The 14836-nt window shown below is 46.0% G+C and overlaps 1 protein-coding gene across 1 annotated transcript in view; it reads right to left on the minus strand.

The window, feature by feature from the left end:
* The window catches only part of LMAN1 (lectin, mannose binding 1), a 275266-nt gene that overhangs the window by 109421 nt on the left and 151009 nt on the right, over positions 1-14836 (minus strand). Inside the window, exon 11 of the mRNA XM_069627070.1 lies at positions 10810-10963. Coding sequence (XP_069483171.1) covers positions 10810-10963 — 154 coding nt within the window. The remainder of the gene's footprint in view (positions 1-10809; positions 10964-14836) is intronic.

Raw genomic sequence — 14836 nt, forward strand, 5'->3', positions numbered from 1 at the left:
TGTCTCCCCTCATACATCTTTCCAACAAAGCTTCGCGAGAGAGTGGAACTGAGTACATAAAGTTCCCAACCAGAGCGTCGCAAGTCCTCAAAATGTTCACAACAACCAGATGTTTGAGAGTCTCAATAACTGCCTTTACAAAAACGGCATGAACCCATTGTGAATTGGATGTCACATTTACCCCATTAGAGCAACCTTTCATAAGTATGGAATAGGTTCAATTTATAACATAAATACAAGGAATGACCTGAAGCAGAGGGGAATTGAAGAATGTATCTGGATCTATCCCCCTACTTCCTTCTAGGCAGGGCAAACTCATAAGATCTGTATGAGCCAATTCGATCTGCCTGACAGCTCCAGTAATACAGATGCAGTTTCAATTTACAACTTGGTGGACCCAGTATAAGGTCCTCCTTTGAGATCCCCAACATGACCATTAATTCTTTCCGCATAGACCGATAATGAATTCACACCTCCTAGAATAAGCTGTTCATTCAAATCTTCATAGAGCGAATTGCAGGGTGGGTCTAACATTTTTACATACTTGTTTAGTAGCCGCCAATTCGGTTTAGCAGAGAGTGGTAAGAGACCCAATTCATGACCGACTATATCATTAGGGACGGAGGCGGCTAGGCCAGGTACTCTTTTTCAGACTCCCCCTTGTAGGGTATCCAGAATATCATCCACCTCGTATAAACACATGTCTAAGATGTAAAGAATACATGGTCCAACTTTTAGAAGATAAAACTGGAGAACAGGTAGAAGTGAAAATCCACAGTATTTTCTCATAATTAATCTCATTTGGGAGACTAAAGGTCTAATTTTTTCTTGGATTCTTTCCTTCCACCAAGACTTAAGAGAAGGAGTCCGATAAAGGATAACCCAAGTATTTGATTTCGTGTACTATTTCAATTTTTGCACCATCATCCACTTATAGGAACACCCTCTTCCCCTCACCCCCCCACCCCCCATATGTTAGAATCAAAATATGGGATTTAGATTGATTAACTCTTAAATTATGGGCTGCAGCATAACACATAAATGCACTGATCTTATTCTGGAGCCCAAATGGGGTCTTATCAAAAAAAAGGTGGTAATCGGCAAAACCAATATAATTCAATTTAAGCCGGCCAATTTTGATTGGGAAGATCATTTCTTTCGCCCAGCATTCCTCAACGTCACAAATACAGAAATTAAACACTGCCGCCAGAGTGCAGCCCTGTTTTAACCCAATTTCCGAAGGGATTGGTCAGTAAGACAATGCATTACTTACCGTAAAAGCATTTCTGATGGTTGTATCTGCTTAGATTCACATGCTGTGCATAGGTCCGACATCCAGTGGTCACTGCGGAGTATTGCATTTTGTTTTTCGTAGTCGAAAAGGGACGTCGACAAGGCGTGTCTGAAACACTATCCCTATAGTGACGTGCGTTGTACCCACAATCCCTCACGCGTCGAGGTCCCTCTGTTTGTATTTTTCTGCCCTGAGGGAGCCTTCTAGACGTGAGCGAGTACAGAAAAGAGATATAAAAGGAAGTCTATGTTGCTTCCATCCGAGCGGGGAGGAAGGGTGGGCGCATGTGAATCTAAGCAGATACAACCATCAGAAATGCTTTTACGGTAGGTAATGCATTGTCTTCTGATGTTTGTTAATCTGCTTAGAATCACATGCTGTGCATAGACTAGCGAGCAGTACCCGGAGTTGGCGGTGGGTTATGAGAAGGAACAGTAGAGAAAAGATGTCTTAATACTGCCTGTCCCACATGGGAGTCAGATCTAGAGTGTGCATCTAGACAGTAGAGTTTTGTAAAGGTGTGCACAGAACTCCAGGTAGCCGCTTTGCAGATGGACTCAAGGGGAACATTTGGAATGAATGCTATGGACGCCCCCGTGCCTCGAGTAGAATGTGCTCTTGGCCTAAAGGGCAGTTCTCTCTTAGCAAGAGTATAGCAGAGAGTGATGCATTGAACAATCCATCTAGAAATAGTGGACTTTGAAACTGCATCCCCTTCTCTTCCTGCTGCCACCGAGACGAAGAACTGATTAGTCTTCCTCAGTGGTCTGGTTCTTTCCATGTAGAACATGACCGCTCTGTGGACATCTAGTGTGTGCAGAGTCCTTTCTCCCAAGTTGGAAGGATTTTGAAAGAACGCTGGTAGTTCTATAGACTGGTTTACGTGGAATTTTGAGATGAATTTCGGAGCAAACCTTGGGTGAGTGCGTAGAACCACCTTATCTCTGTGAACTGTAACAAAGGGGTCTAGAACAGAAAGAGCCTGTAGTTCACTTACTCTCCTGATGGAGGTGATAGCTATTAGAAAAGCAGTCTTAAGAGTGAGGTCTTTAAGAGATGCTTTGTGCATGGGTTCAAATGGTGAGCCCATGAGTCTGGTAAGTACCACGTTAAGGTCCCATCCGGGAGCTGGGTCAGCTATCGGGGGGTGTATTCTCTTTACTCCCTCCATGAAGGCCTTTATAACAGGGATCTTCCACCACGACACTGAGTTGGGAAGTGGTGTATGCAGAAAGTGCCGCTAGGTGGACTTTAATGGAATTGAACACTAGACCTGAATCCAATAAATGGGTCAGGTATAGAACAATATGTGTGGGAGAGCAGTCAATCGGGTTGATGCTCTTTCCTCTGCACCAGATGACAAATCTCTTCCATTTGCTAGAATAGCAGTGGCGAGGGTTAGGTTTTCTGGCTTCCCTGAGGATGTACATGCATCTCTGCGGGAGCTGTAGATGTCCAAATTCTATGATCTCAGGAGCCAGGCTGCTAAGTTCATGTTCTGGGGGCATGGATGCAGAGTCCTGCCCTTGTCTTGTGACAGCATGTTGTACGGGCAGGGGAGTTTCACTGGGGGAGATGGAGACATCTCCATCAAGTGAGCGAACCATGGCTGTCGGGCCCACATTGGGGCCACCAGTATCATGGTCACTTGTTCCTGGTGCATCTTGTGCACCACCTTGTTGAGAAGGGGAGTCGGGGGGAAAAGCGTAAACAAATTTCCCTGACCATTGAATCGACAGACCGTTCCCCTTGGATTGGTTCTGGGGGTACCTGGAGGCGTAACTTTGGCATTGTGAGTTCTCCAGGGTTGCGAACAGGTCTATTTCTGGGAATCCCCATTGCGTGAAGACGTCGAAGACGATGTCTTCGTGCAGTCGCCATTCGTACTCTTCGGGCAGGGGGAAATCTCTGCTGAGTTTGTCTGCCAGCAGATTGAGTTCCCCTGGTACATGTTGCGACAGTAGGAACATATTTTGTTTGATAGCCCACTTCCATATATTTTGGGCCAGTTTGGACAGTCCTGGAGAGTGGGTTCCCCCCTGCTTGTTGATGTAATACATGGCTGTGGTGCTGTCTGTAAGGACCATCACTGTCCTGCCTTGTAGGTGTTCCTGGAAGGCTTTTAGCGCCTTGAACACCGCTAGTAGCTCCAGAAGATTGATGTGTTTGGATGCTACGTTCGGAGTCCACACTCCGTGAGCAGTCTGATGGGATAGGTGAGCCCCCCATCCTGTGAGGGATGCGTCTGTGGTTAGAGTGGCTTCTGCCGCGGGTGTAGCAAAGGGTTTCCCTTTTCCCAGGTTTTCCTTTGTCCACCACCGTAGCGAGAGAACTAAGGCCTGCGAGACCACCACTAGATTGTCCCATAGTCCGCTGGCCTGACACCACTGGCTGTTGAGCCACTCTTGCATTGGGCGCATGCGCAGGCGCGCGTGAGGTACCAAATAAATACACAACGCCATCATGCCTAGCAAGCGCATTGCCTTGCGTACCGTCACCTCTCGACCGGTCACATATTGAGGGATCTGAAACAGCATGTTTTGGACCCTCTTTGGAGGGGAAGACGAGGCCGTCCTTTGTTTGAATTAGAGCCCCTAGGAATTGTTTGATTTGGCTGGGGTCTAGGCTGGACTTCTTTTCGTTGATGGAGAAGCCCAACTGGAACAAAAGGTCTACAGTCTTTTGGGTATTGGAGAAGCATGTTTCGTAAGAATCCCCTGTTATGAGCCAGTCGTAGAGGTAAGGGTAAACTGGGATGGACAACCTGCGCAGGTGGGCCGCTGCCCCTGCCAGCACCTTGGTGCTGATGCTATGCCGAAGGGTAGCACTCTGAACTGGTAGTGTTTGCCCTCTATCATGAACCGGAGGTATTTTCTGTGCGCTGGCAACATTAAAATATGAAAGTATGCATCTTTCATGTCCAATGTTGTCATGTAATCTCCCTGTGATAGCAGTGGGATCACTTCTTGTAAGGTCACCATACGAAACTTTTGGGGTTTGATAAACTTGTTCGCTGGGCGCAGATCTAATACAGGGCGCATGGTTAGATCCTTTTTGGGTACAAGGAAGTACACTGAATAAATACCTTCCGTTACCTGAGATAGAGGTACGACCTCTATGGCTCCTTTTTCCAGCAGTTGTTGTACTTCTTGGAGAAGGATGGCAAGATGTTCCGGTGTCATGCGACGTCCCCTCGGGGGTTTGTATGTTGGGGAACTGTTGAATTCGATGCAGTATCCGTGGGCTACGGTGGAAAGTACCCAGCGGTCTGACGTTATACCCTCCCATGCTGGAAGAAAGGATGTTATCCGGCCCCCGACCGGTGTTGCATGGGAGGGGACGCGAATCTTCGCATCACTTGGTGTTGTTGGGGGCTTGGGAGCCTCTGGGGTGGACCCCCGGCCTCTTCCTTTGCCCCGGCGCTGGCCTCTTTGGCTGTACTGGCCACTATTGGTCTGGAAATTGGTGGCAGGGTACTGTTGCTGCTGGTTTTGTTGTTGGCGTTGGCCACGAAAAAAGCGTTTGTTGCCATAGCCGCGCCTGGTAGAGGGCTTAGAGATTTGGTCAAGAGTTTTGATAGTATCGAACTCTTTTTTAGCCATCTCCAGAGCCTCATCCACCACTTTCCCGAAGAGGTTAGAGTCTTCAACAGGTTTATTTATTAAAGACGCCTGTGTCTCCGGTTTGAACCCTGAGTTGCGCAGCCATACATGGCGTTTTAGGATTATTCCCTGAACCAGGGAACGTCCCGCTGTTTCTGCAGCATCCAGAGAGTTCTTTACAATACTCTGGTTGACCTGGGTTCCTTCGCCAATAGTTGCAAGCAGGCGTGTACGTAATGGTTCCGGCGCTTCTTCGGCGTCTTTGCGCAGTTTGGCCCACTGCGCGTCTGCATAGCTAGCGAGCAAAGAATTGTTGTTCGCAATTCTTGCCGAAAAGGCAGCCGAGGATGTAACTCTTTTTGCAAGGGCATATAACCGCTTGCCCTCCTTGTCAGGTGGTGCCTCACTGGTGGAAAGTGGTACCCCTGCCCTCTTTCTTGTGTTGGTTACTACCAGGGAATCCGGAATGGAATGTCCCCTGATGTACAGCGGGTCTGAGGGTTAAGGAGTGAAAAGTTTTTCAATTCTAGGATTGACCCCTCTGATTAGTGCGGGTGTGGACAGCGAAGGGATGATTCTTCTCTTCACCAAAGCGAGGAGGGGAATGGTCTGACTGACCGGGGGTTTCTCCTTAATTACTCTTTCCACAAAGTCTAATTCAGGAGAGAGCTCCCCAGGCACATAGGCACACCAGATATACCATCAAATTGGTGGCACCATCGGCCATGACCTTCCTTTTAGATTGCCTTTCTGAGAGGGCAGCCACAGCATCACATGCGAACAGAAGAATTCCACTGGTCTTGTTCGCATGTTCTCCTATCGCTGCCCTCATTATTCCAATCTCGTAGTGGGAACGCTCATGGCCTTTGTCTAATAGGTCCGGTATCCTTGCGAATACGGGGAAATCGGGACTCATTGATGGAACATCAAGAGTGATGATCTCAGAGCGTGCTTCATTGCTAGAAGCTTCCTTATCTCTTTCAATCAAAGCTAGACTGGAACTCTTGGATGTCTATAATCATTCTGTTTATAGTCAAAATCTCGAAAATTAAAATCTCAAAAAAAAAGCACAAATTAAAAATCTCGAAAAAAAAATAATCAAATTTTTTTTTCAATGCGTTTTTTTCCCCATTTTTTTTAATTTTACCCCTTTTTTTTTACTTACCTGACCCAAAAAACACAAATAAATAAATAAAAAATTCGATATTTTTTTTCCGAGATTTGTAATTCGTGCTTTTTGTAATTCGAGATTTTATTTTCGGTATTTTGACCGACCACCCATTCTATCATTAAGTGCAGTTTGAGCACTTTTAACGTTTGAGAGCTCACCATAAGTTTACTATGCAAATCATTAATATCAAGGTCAGTTTCCCATACCAACTTTGTCTTTTCGCCGCCTACGACTCCAAAATTAGATTTGGATGCAGTATTTATCTTTTTTAGAACAGGATTACTCATCATGAATACATCTTCTCTCCCGACCATTCTCTGATTTGCTGGCGTAGATGGGCCGAGAGATAGTCAAACCCGCTTACCCAATTCTGCTTCAATTGTGGGGCCCATCATTGAGCAGTCAATAGTGTCATCCTTGCATGATAAGTTATTAATACTGTACATACCGTCTGAGTTAGAGTGCAAAGTGTGTTCCTGAGGAATGCCTATTTGATTACTATTATTCAAGTCTTTCAGCTTGAATTTAGTAATTGGTAGAACAGCATCAATGTCACTCTTGGCACAATGAATCATGGCAGTCACATTAAATTTAGAAGTAATACCCATTTCTTCTAAAATCCTTGGTTTCAGATCCAATGATGGGCTTGTTTCACTTCTACCCAAGACCTCTCCCACATCTGGTAACATAGCAACTGGTAACAGGAAAACCTCAGTAGGTGCTGATAAATCCTCATCAGGATTAGGGTGGATTGCGGTTTGCAGATCAATAAGCTTCCTCCCACTATGTAACCCATTCACCATTCTAAACGTGAAAGTAATAACAGCGTTAGTCGCTCAGCAGGGTAGGAGAGCAGAGAGAGAAAAAGATAATCAACCTACCTACCACAACTTCCTTTAGCCACTAGGACCAGATAACAAAATAAACTCCAAACATATTGTTAGTCGTTGACCCCTCATTGCTATATACATAGCAGCGATGTTCACTCACAACACTCTAGGTTCAAAGGCCCCCTTGCACCCGCCGCTCAGCCCCAACAGTAGAGACACTTTCAGACACTTCCAAGAGAAGGTATTTAAACCTTTGGGAAATCTGAAAGACTTCCCTGTGCCACTGCATTGAAGGTACTGTTGTCGCAATGTAAAAAGATGCCTATGGAGTTTGTCAGACTCCAAAACCAAAAGAAACAGTGTTCAAATCAAAGAATAATACGAGAGTGGGAAAAAGGACTCTCTCTCCCCAGGGTTAACGTTCTAGAGTCCAGCAAAAGAGCTGGGGGTCTCTAAGGGAGAAGAGAATTAGCAAATTTCTGAGAAGTCTCCCTAACACTGCTCTATCTGCAAGGGTAGACCCTCCTTAAGGAGTAGGGCTTTATTCTTCATCGCCTCAACCCGCTTACTGAACAGCTACAGCTCCCTGAAGAGAACCCACTTTTCACTTCAAGCACAACAGCGTGTTGTACATTTGAGCATAAGGTTCCTCACTTCTTAGGGCTGGACTGCATAAGATAGGGAGGGTCTCTGAAGAAATGCCTAATGTGATATTGGTGTTCAATTTACCTCTTCGGTTGCAGGTTGTGGTTATTTTCTCCCCTTTCATCAGCATAAGGCTAAACGCATTTTGTACATATGTTACATCGAGAAAAGCGTGTATGGTAACCGTTTTATTACTGCTGTACTGTGTGCTCACCGCTGGCTTGTGATCACTCTCACCCCTCATGAGACATGGTCTTGACCACCTGCCAAGCTATCATAGATTGGTCTGGTTAGTCTAGAAGGTTCCCCTGTTCCACTAAATTAGGGTGGCCTCCTAAACCTCTGTCCACCAGGTCAGAGTTTAGAAATCCATCTTAACAATGCTCCCCTCAGCAACATCTTGGATCCACTCATTTTTGGTTGATCAATCCAAAACTGTGCACTGGGGAGACTACCACTCGTTGCGGGGTCCCTCAAGGAGCCTGTATGTCACCAGACGGCTTTAATGTGTACACCAAGCCACTGTGTGACCTATTGGACAAGGCAAATGCCCTTTTGTTTCAAACTACGCAGACACCCAACTTTTACCAACTATGGATGGCGATTATGACTCTGCAAACTAAATTCCATCTACCTCAAGGAATGGATTACCATGCATCTAATGTGCCTGAATAATGCCAAGACAGAGCTCCTGCTATTCAGTCCCCAACATTCGAAATCCAAACTGAACGCATGTTACGCTCATTTTATGATGGACAACCACATAATTCCTACCATGAGTAAAGTTAAAACCCTGGGGATCTATCTAGATTGTTATTTGAGCTCCTACTCCCAGGTCAATCACATGGTGAAGACCTCGAGCTACTACCTAAAATTGCTAAGATAAGTCAAGAATTTTAGCTCGGAAAAAACATTGTGAAACCTTGGCGAGAGCAACATTCCTCTCGCGGCTTATCTGCTGCAATGCGTTTCTGGGTGGTGCCACTAAAAGCAACATTTACAAACTACAGATTGTGCAGAATAACGTCTGCACAATCAAAAATGTGAGCCGTGGCAAACATCACGAAGCACAGAAAACTCGGCTCCCAGTTAAGTCGAGAATCTGCTTTAAAACCCTTACTTTGGTACATAAAAGCATCTACGCAGTGCCCCTCACATATCTGAAGGAGAAACTCCTACTGTTCTCAGAGTTCCAGAAATAGCGGACTCCTTGTATGCCCCAAATTAAAAAAGGGCAAATGGAAAGGCCTTCCCCCTCATAGCAGCCAAAACCTGGACACTATGACAGAAAAAAAAACCTCCAAACATTCAGAAAACTAAAGACTACCTGATCTGAGTAGAAGCAGCCATCCCCCCGCTTATTTTGCCTTTGTCTTGTACCTCTGTTGTCTCTATGTGTTCTTGTACCGTGCCCTGATCCCCATCGGGCACCGGCACGTGACAAATATTGTTATCTCTGACAATCGGAATCAAAGAATATCATTAACCTGATCAGACAGCTACTTTCCAAGGAGAAGACAAATGCTGAAATGAAGATCTCCCGGACAGCGCTGCCCTCCCCGGAAATAATTACAAAACCAATGAGGGAAGGAGCATGACCCCCAGGGAAACCCTCAGGGGGAAGAAAACCCTGGATGGATGCGGCTCACAGGACATCTGGAGGTAGGTAGCAGTCTTCTGTATAGTGGAAGGCTTGTGGCGGAATTGGAATCTCTATGGAAAGAGACGGAACAGGTAAGTATACAGTTGTTAAAGGAAAGAAGGGTAGAGTAGGATAAATGGGAGACTGACCCTTACTGGCCGATCCCGCCGTAAAAAACTGGAGGGCTAATGCGGACCCGGAATACTAACACCTAGGTCCCGGAAGGTTAGTAGAAAACCCACCCTAAGGATAAAGAGAGTTATCTTCTGCAAATGTCACAGGGGAAATACAGAGGACTTGTGTGCAGAAGAAGCCAACTCACTTTGGATGGGAAGTCAGAAACAACGTGATGTTCAGAACGGAGAATGGAAGTAGATGGATTGTCGGGGATGGACGGGATCCAATACAGGAGCCGATTTGAGATCTCGGGAAAGGAAGGGGACAACTGAACAAGTCCGGGAGAAGGATGATGAAACCGAAAAGGTTATAAAGTAGTTAGAACCTGCAAAGGTGAACGTTAATACCTAGAAGCGAACTTACGGAGCGCCATCTTCAACAGTAGCGACGCATCGTATTGCAGTCCTTCACTATATGGAATCACGTGACCGGCAATCCACGTCTCTAGGAGACATGCAGAGTCTGTACCGCTGTCTGCAGTAACCTCAAGGAGATTAGCGGCCATCTTGGGAGTACTAATCCGTATCGTGCCGCATAACCGGCGGCACTGCCAAAGAGACCAGCGCCGGAACGGTGTAACGAATATTATACTTCGGGAAGGCATTGGGTTTAAAGCAGGTCTAAAAAGAAACCCTAACCCTGTTTAAGGGACTCATGACAAACTTTGACACTTCTAAGTGACTTTAGTGGAAGTTGATCACCTTTTAAACTTTCAGCCAAAAAGTTACTCACCAGTAAAGTACTGCAAACGGATGTATGTGAAAATGTAGAAACCCCAACACTGCGAGTTTCGTTTTTTTTTGCTTTGATTTTTGCACTTCAAGGGAGACACCATGCGGACCTCCTCCACATCCACATTAATACCCCTAACCCACTTACCATCTATATTTGTGCGGAAAAAGTGCAAACTCTCGGCAGAACCCCCCACCCCCGTTCATTTTCGGGTTCACAGTAATAAGATTCAACATTTTCATCCTATCGCCTGCCAACTGCTCCGAGTATAATATTCTTACACATATACTGTGTGGCTATTTGTTAATTCTTTGTTTTTGTTGGTTACCCTGTATCTTTTCTCCACTACAAAGAAGAGACTTGGTGGTGCCGCTGCACATTCTCATTTGAAAGGGAGGCAATATATGGAGAAGCTCTGCAACTTCGGTTTGCATTAATTTTCTTCAACACTTAAATTTAGGATCTCCAACACCAAACCCTAAAATAAATTATTAAGACCGAGGCGAAGATAAAAGGTAATGAGGAGATTTTCATTTGGCAAAATTAGTACATGGATTTAAACCAATAAACTTATTTTATCTAGCAGACCAGAACAGAGGATACTTTGCATACAACAGTTAAAAAGATCTAAATAAACAATATACTTTTTGGTTTGCTCACAAAATCAATACAAAACAGCACAGAGACTGAACAAAATGTATAAAATTGAAATTAACCTGATTTCTTTGTACTAAATGCTCAAGGTCTCGCTTTACTACGTGAAGGTTGTCTTTGATGTCTGAGAAGTGCTGGGCCGTTTCATATGCTCCTCCTGCAGATCCCAAATGTTGTGCTCCACTAGCAATTTTTAACGTATCACCTATGGCAGTTCTGAAATGGCAAAACGTTTGTATGAAAACATGAGATTACCTTTACAATATTGTAGAACATGTGAACAAAGCTCTTCACAGCAGGTCAGATAACCTGGAAATGCAAATCAAAATTATCCAGCACTGTTCGAAACTCGAGGTTATCAGAAAATCAAAACTGCCGGTAAAACAAATGTTAGCCGGATAAAGCAAATAAACCTGGTAAGGAAGCTTCCTTGCCCGTTTATTCTTCATCTTGCCCTGAAAATGTTTTCCAGAATGTTCTTAACCAGAACAGAAACTTTTAGCGTCAATGGAGGTGCTGGTTAATCGAGCATTCCGTTAACAGGGTGCTTGTGTCAACAAAGCTTGTACTGTATGCATTTTATCTAAAAACACCTTTAGTTTATATTTTATTTTATTTGCTTAGAGCTTCTGCAAAAGCGCTTTACAAAATTATTTGATACAGCGGTACAATAAAGCTATGCAGAATGATCAATATTCATCAAGACTGAAAGTAGAAGATGAGCTGTTAGTTGAGAGTGAAAAATATAATAGGAAGATGCACTGCTAGAAACTGGACGAGTATTGCAATGCTTGGGTGCAAGAAGTAAAAGAATGGAATTGGGAAGCACAGGGACGTTTGGGAACAAGAAGAAATGGGGATTGTGAACGATGAGGGAGGAGAGTAGAAAGAAACGAGAACAAAGAAAAGGAGCAGGACTATAAAGAGCTTAAAAGACGAAGAATGAAGTAGAGATTGATAGAAAGTAAAGAGGCAGAGCGAAGAGAACGAGTAATAGAAGAGCTAAAGGGAAGCTGGAAAAGACGAATGGCAGAGTTAAAAGAATGTAAAGGAGCGACGTGAGACTTGGGAAGACCTGATGAGAGCTGAGCAATTGTTTTAAGAATAAACAAGAGCATAAATTAGATGTTTTGTAGCCTAAAAAGAAAGAAAGGGGCAGGCACACGAAGGTTGTTGAGATGGAAACATGCAGAGCAGGCATTTTTAGAATTATGTAAAGAGAAAGACAGTGAGGGGTCATAAATGACACCAAGATTTTTCACAGAAGGAGAGAAAGGAAGTAGTGATGAGGAAAAGAAAACCAGAAGGAGGGGGAACAGGGGATGGAGAAGGAAAAAAAGAGAACAAGTTACTCTTACCTGGTAACGTTCTTTCAATGGGATGGTCCGACGACGTATTCCATATCTATGACAGTAATCACCACAGCTGTGCTGCTTCGGAAAATCTTTCGGCGTCTGCGTCCGACGTCGATACGCTGTCCTCGAGGGTCTCCGCCGAGCCGACGTCACCGGATGTTATATGTAGGACGCACGACGCTCATAGCCCCAGTTGTAGTTTTTTCCCAGAACGTGTGGCACCAATCTACTGCCATTATGACCACAGAAAGCCTTGCGGAAACGTAAGCTGCAAACGCATAAGAAATTCTGTACCGGGGTAGGCAGGGAGGGAGCGATATGGAATAAGTTGTCGGACCATCCCATCGAAAGAACGTTACCAGGTAAGAGAGTAACTTGTTCTTCGAGGGGGATTGGGTCCTCCGGCGTATTACATATCTATGACAGACTTCCAAAGCAGTACCAACGTGAGTTTAGAATACGCAAATTTAGAATGCCCAATCAAATTGCAGAGTAAAGGACCACCTTGCCAAAGGCCAGATCATGCCCATGGATAGAATCTAGGGAGTAGTGACGTACAAAAGTATGGACCGAAGCCCAAGTGGCTGCATCACAGATGTTACGAATAGGAACACCCCTGTGCAGGGCAGTAGAGGCAGCCATACCCCTAGTAGAATGGGCCCGTAATCCTACCGGAGGGTCCTTACCCGCCAAGCAGTAACATTCAGAAATTGCCAAGATAATCCATCCAGACAAAGTCTGCTTAGTAACAGCTTGTCCCAAACGCCTTCCAGCGTAACCAATAAAGAGCCGATTGTTCACTCTGACCCGGGACATGCGTGAAATATAGAATCTTAAAGCTCTCCTAGGATCCAACCTATGGAGCTTCTCCTCTTCCTTACCAGGATGTGGAGGAGGACAAAATGCTGGAAGAATAACCTTCTGGCTCAAATGAAATTCCAACACCACCTTCGGAAGAAAGGAAGGACGAACTCTAAGGACAACCCTGTCCTTATGAAACACAGTGAAGGGTGGCTTAACTGAAAGTGCCTGTAACTCACTCTGAGCGGAAGCGACCGCAACTAAAAATACAGTTTTAAGGGTTAACAGTCTCAAAGGGCAAGAGTGCAAAGGCACAAATGGATCACCCATTAGAACTGGAAACGCGACGGAGGGAACACATTAGTGAGCCCTTTCAGAAACTGAGAAATTAAAGGAATTTTAAAACACTCCTCAGACGAGCGCTTAAATATGGACAGCGCTGCCAGGTAACATGGTACCCACTTGCAAACCCCTTTGGGCTAAAGAAAGCAAAAAAGACAGAACCACAGGAATGTCACATGAAAAAGGATCCACATTCTTAACCCTGCACCAGTCGCAGAACTTTCTCCAACGGCACAGGGACTTTGTTGCCGGCTGTCTGGCCGAAAGCAACACCTCCATCACGTCTTCAGGAAGGTCCCAATCCTTATACCTCAACCTTTCAGAAGCCAAGCATGAAGGTTGAGGGATCTGACCTCTGGATGGAGAACCTGAACGCCCCCCTCCCGTGACAGCAGATCGTCTCGGTAGGGAAGACGACGTGGAGGGCAGATGGACAAGTCGAGAAGGTCCGGGTACCACGTCCTCTGGGCCCATGCCGGAGCAATGAGGATCATCCAGGAACCGAACCTCCGTAACCTCCGCAGCACATGCGGGATGACGGGGACTGGAGGAAACGCGTACAGCAGTGGGAAGGACCACTACATCACGAACGCGTCTCCCAAGGCTCCTCTTGGAGGAAATTCCCATGAGCAGAACCTGTTGCACTTCCGGTTGACACTGGAGGTGAAGAGATCCACTTGAGGGGTCCCCCAAAGGGTGAAGATCTCCAGGAGAATCTCCTGAGCCAACTCCCACTCATGAGAGATCGCGCTCTACCTGCACAGAGCGTCCGCCGTCTCGTTTTCGTCTACGGCCAGATGAACTGCCAAGAACGAAATTTCCTGCTGAATGGCCCAGAACCAGAGCTGCATCACCTCCCTGCACAGAGGAAGTGACCCCGGCCCCCCCTTTTTGTTTAGGTAGTGCATGGCCATTGTGTTGTCCGTCAGAATCAGGACATTCTTTCCTAGCACAGTCGGCAGAAAAGCCTTCAGGGCAAGCCTGACGGCCCTCAGCTCCAACAGATTGATATGGAGTCTGGACTCTGACGGAGACCAATGACCGCTGACTGTCAGCTCGTTGGCATGAGGTCCCCATCCTGTGAGGGACGCGTCCGTCACAATCACCTCCGGCCAGGGTAGCCAAAACAGAGCCCCCTTCATCAGATTGCCTTCGACGGCCCACCACAGAAGGTCCTGGGCGACCGAGGGCAGCACCTGAACGGGGTCCGACATCCTGCCGGAGGACTGTGACCACTGGAGCTTGACCTCCCATTGCAACGATCTCATCCACAACCTGGCCTCGGGCACCAGAAGAATGCAGGATGCCATGAGGCCGAGCAATCTCAAGAACTCGAATGCTGGGAGAGTCTGGGCGTGTTGAAACTTGTGCACCATGTGCTGAATGTGGTGAGCGCTCACCTGGGAGGAAAACATAGCCCCAGGGACGTGTCGAGCACTGCTCCGATGTACTGGAGCCGCTGAGTTGGCGTCAAGTGGGTCTTCTTTAAGTTGAGGGAGAAGCCTAGCTTGTGAAGGGAGTGGCAGGTGATGTACAGATGATCCAGGTCTTGCTCGGGAGAGCGTGCCCTGATCAACCAATCGTCCAGGTA

The sequence above is a fragment of the Ambystoma mexicanum genome, chromosome 6p (genome assembly GCF_040938575.1).
Source record: "Ambystoma mexicanum isolate Mex_15411 chromosome 6p, UKY_AmexF1_1, whole genome shotgun sequence".
Lineage (NCBI taxonomy): Eukaryota > Metazoa > Chordata > Amphibia > Caudata > Ambystomatidae > Ambystoma > Ambystoma mexicanum.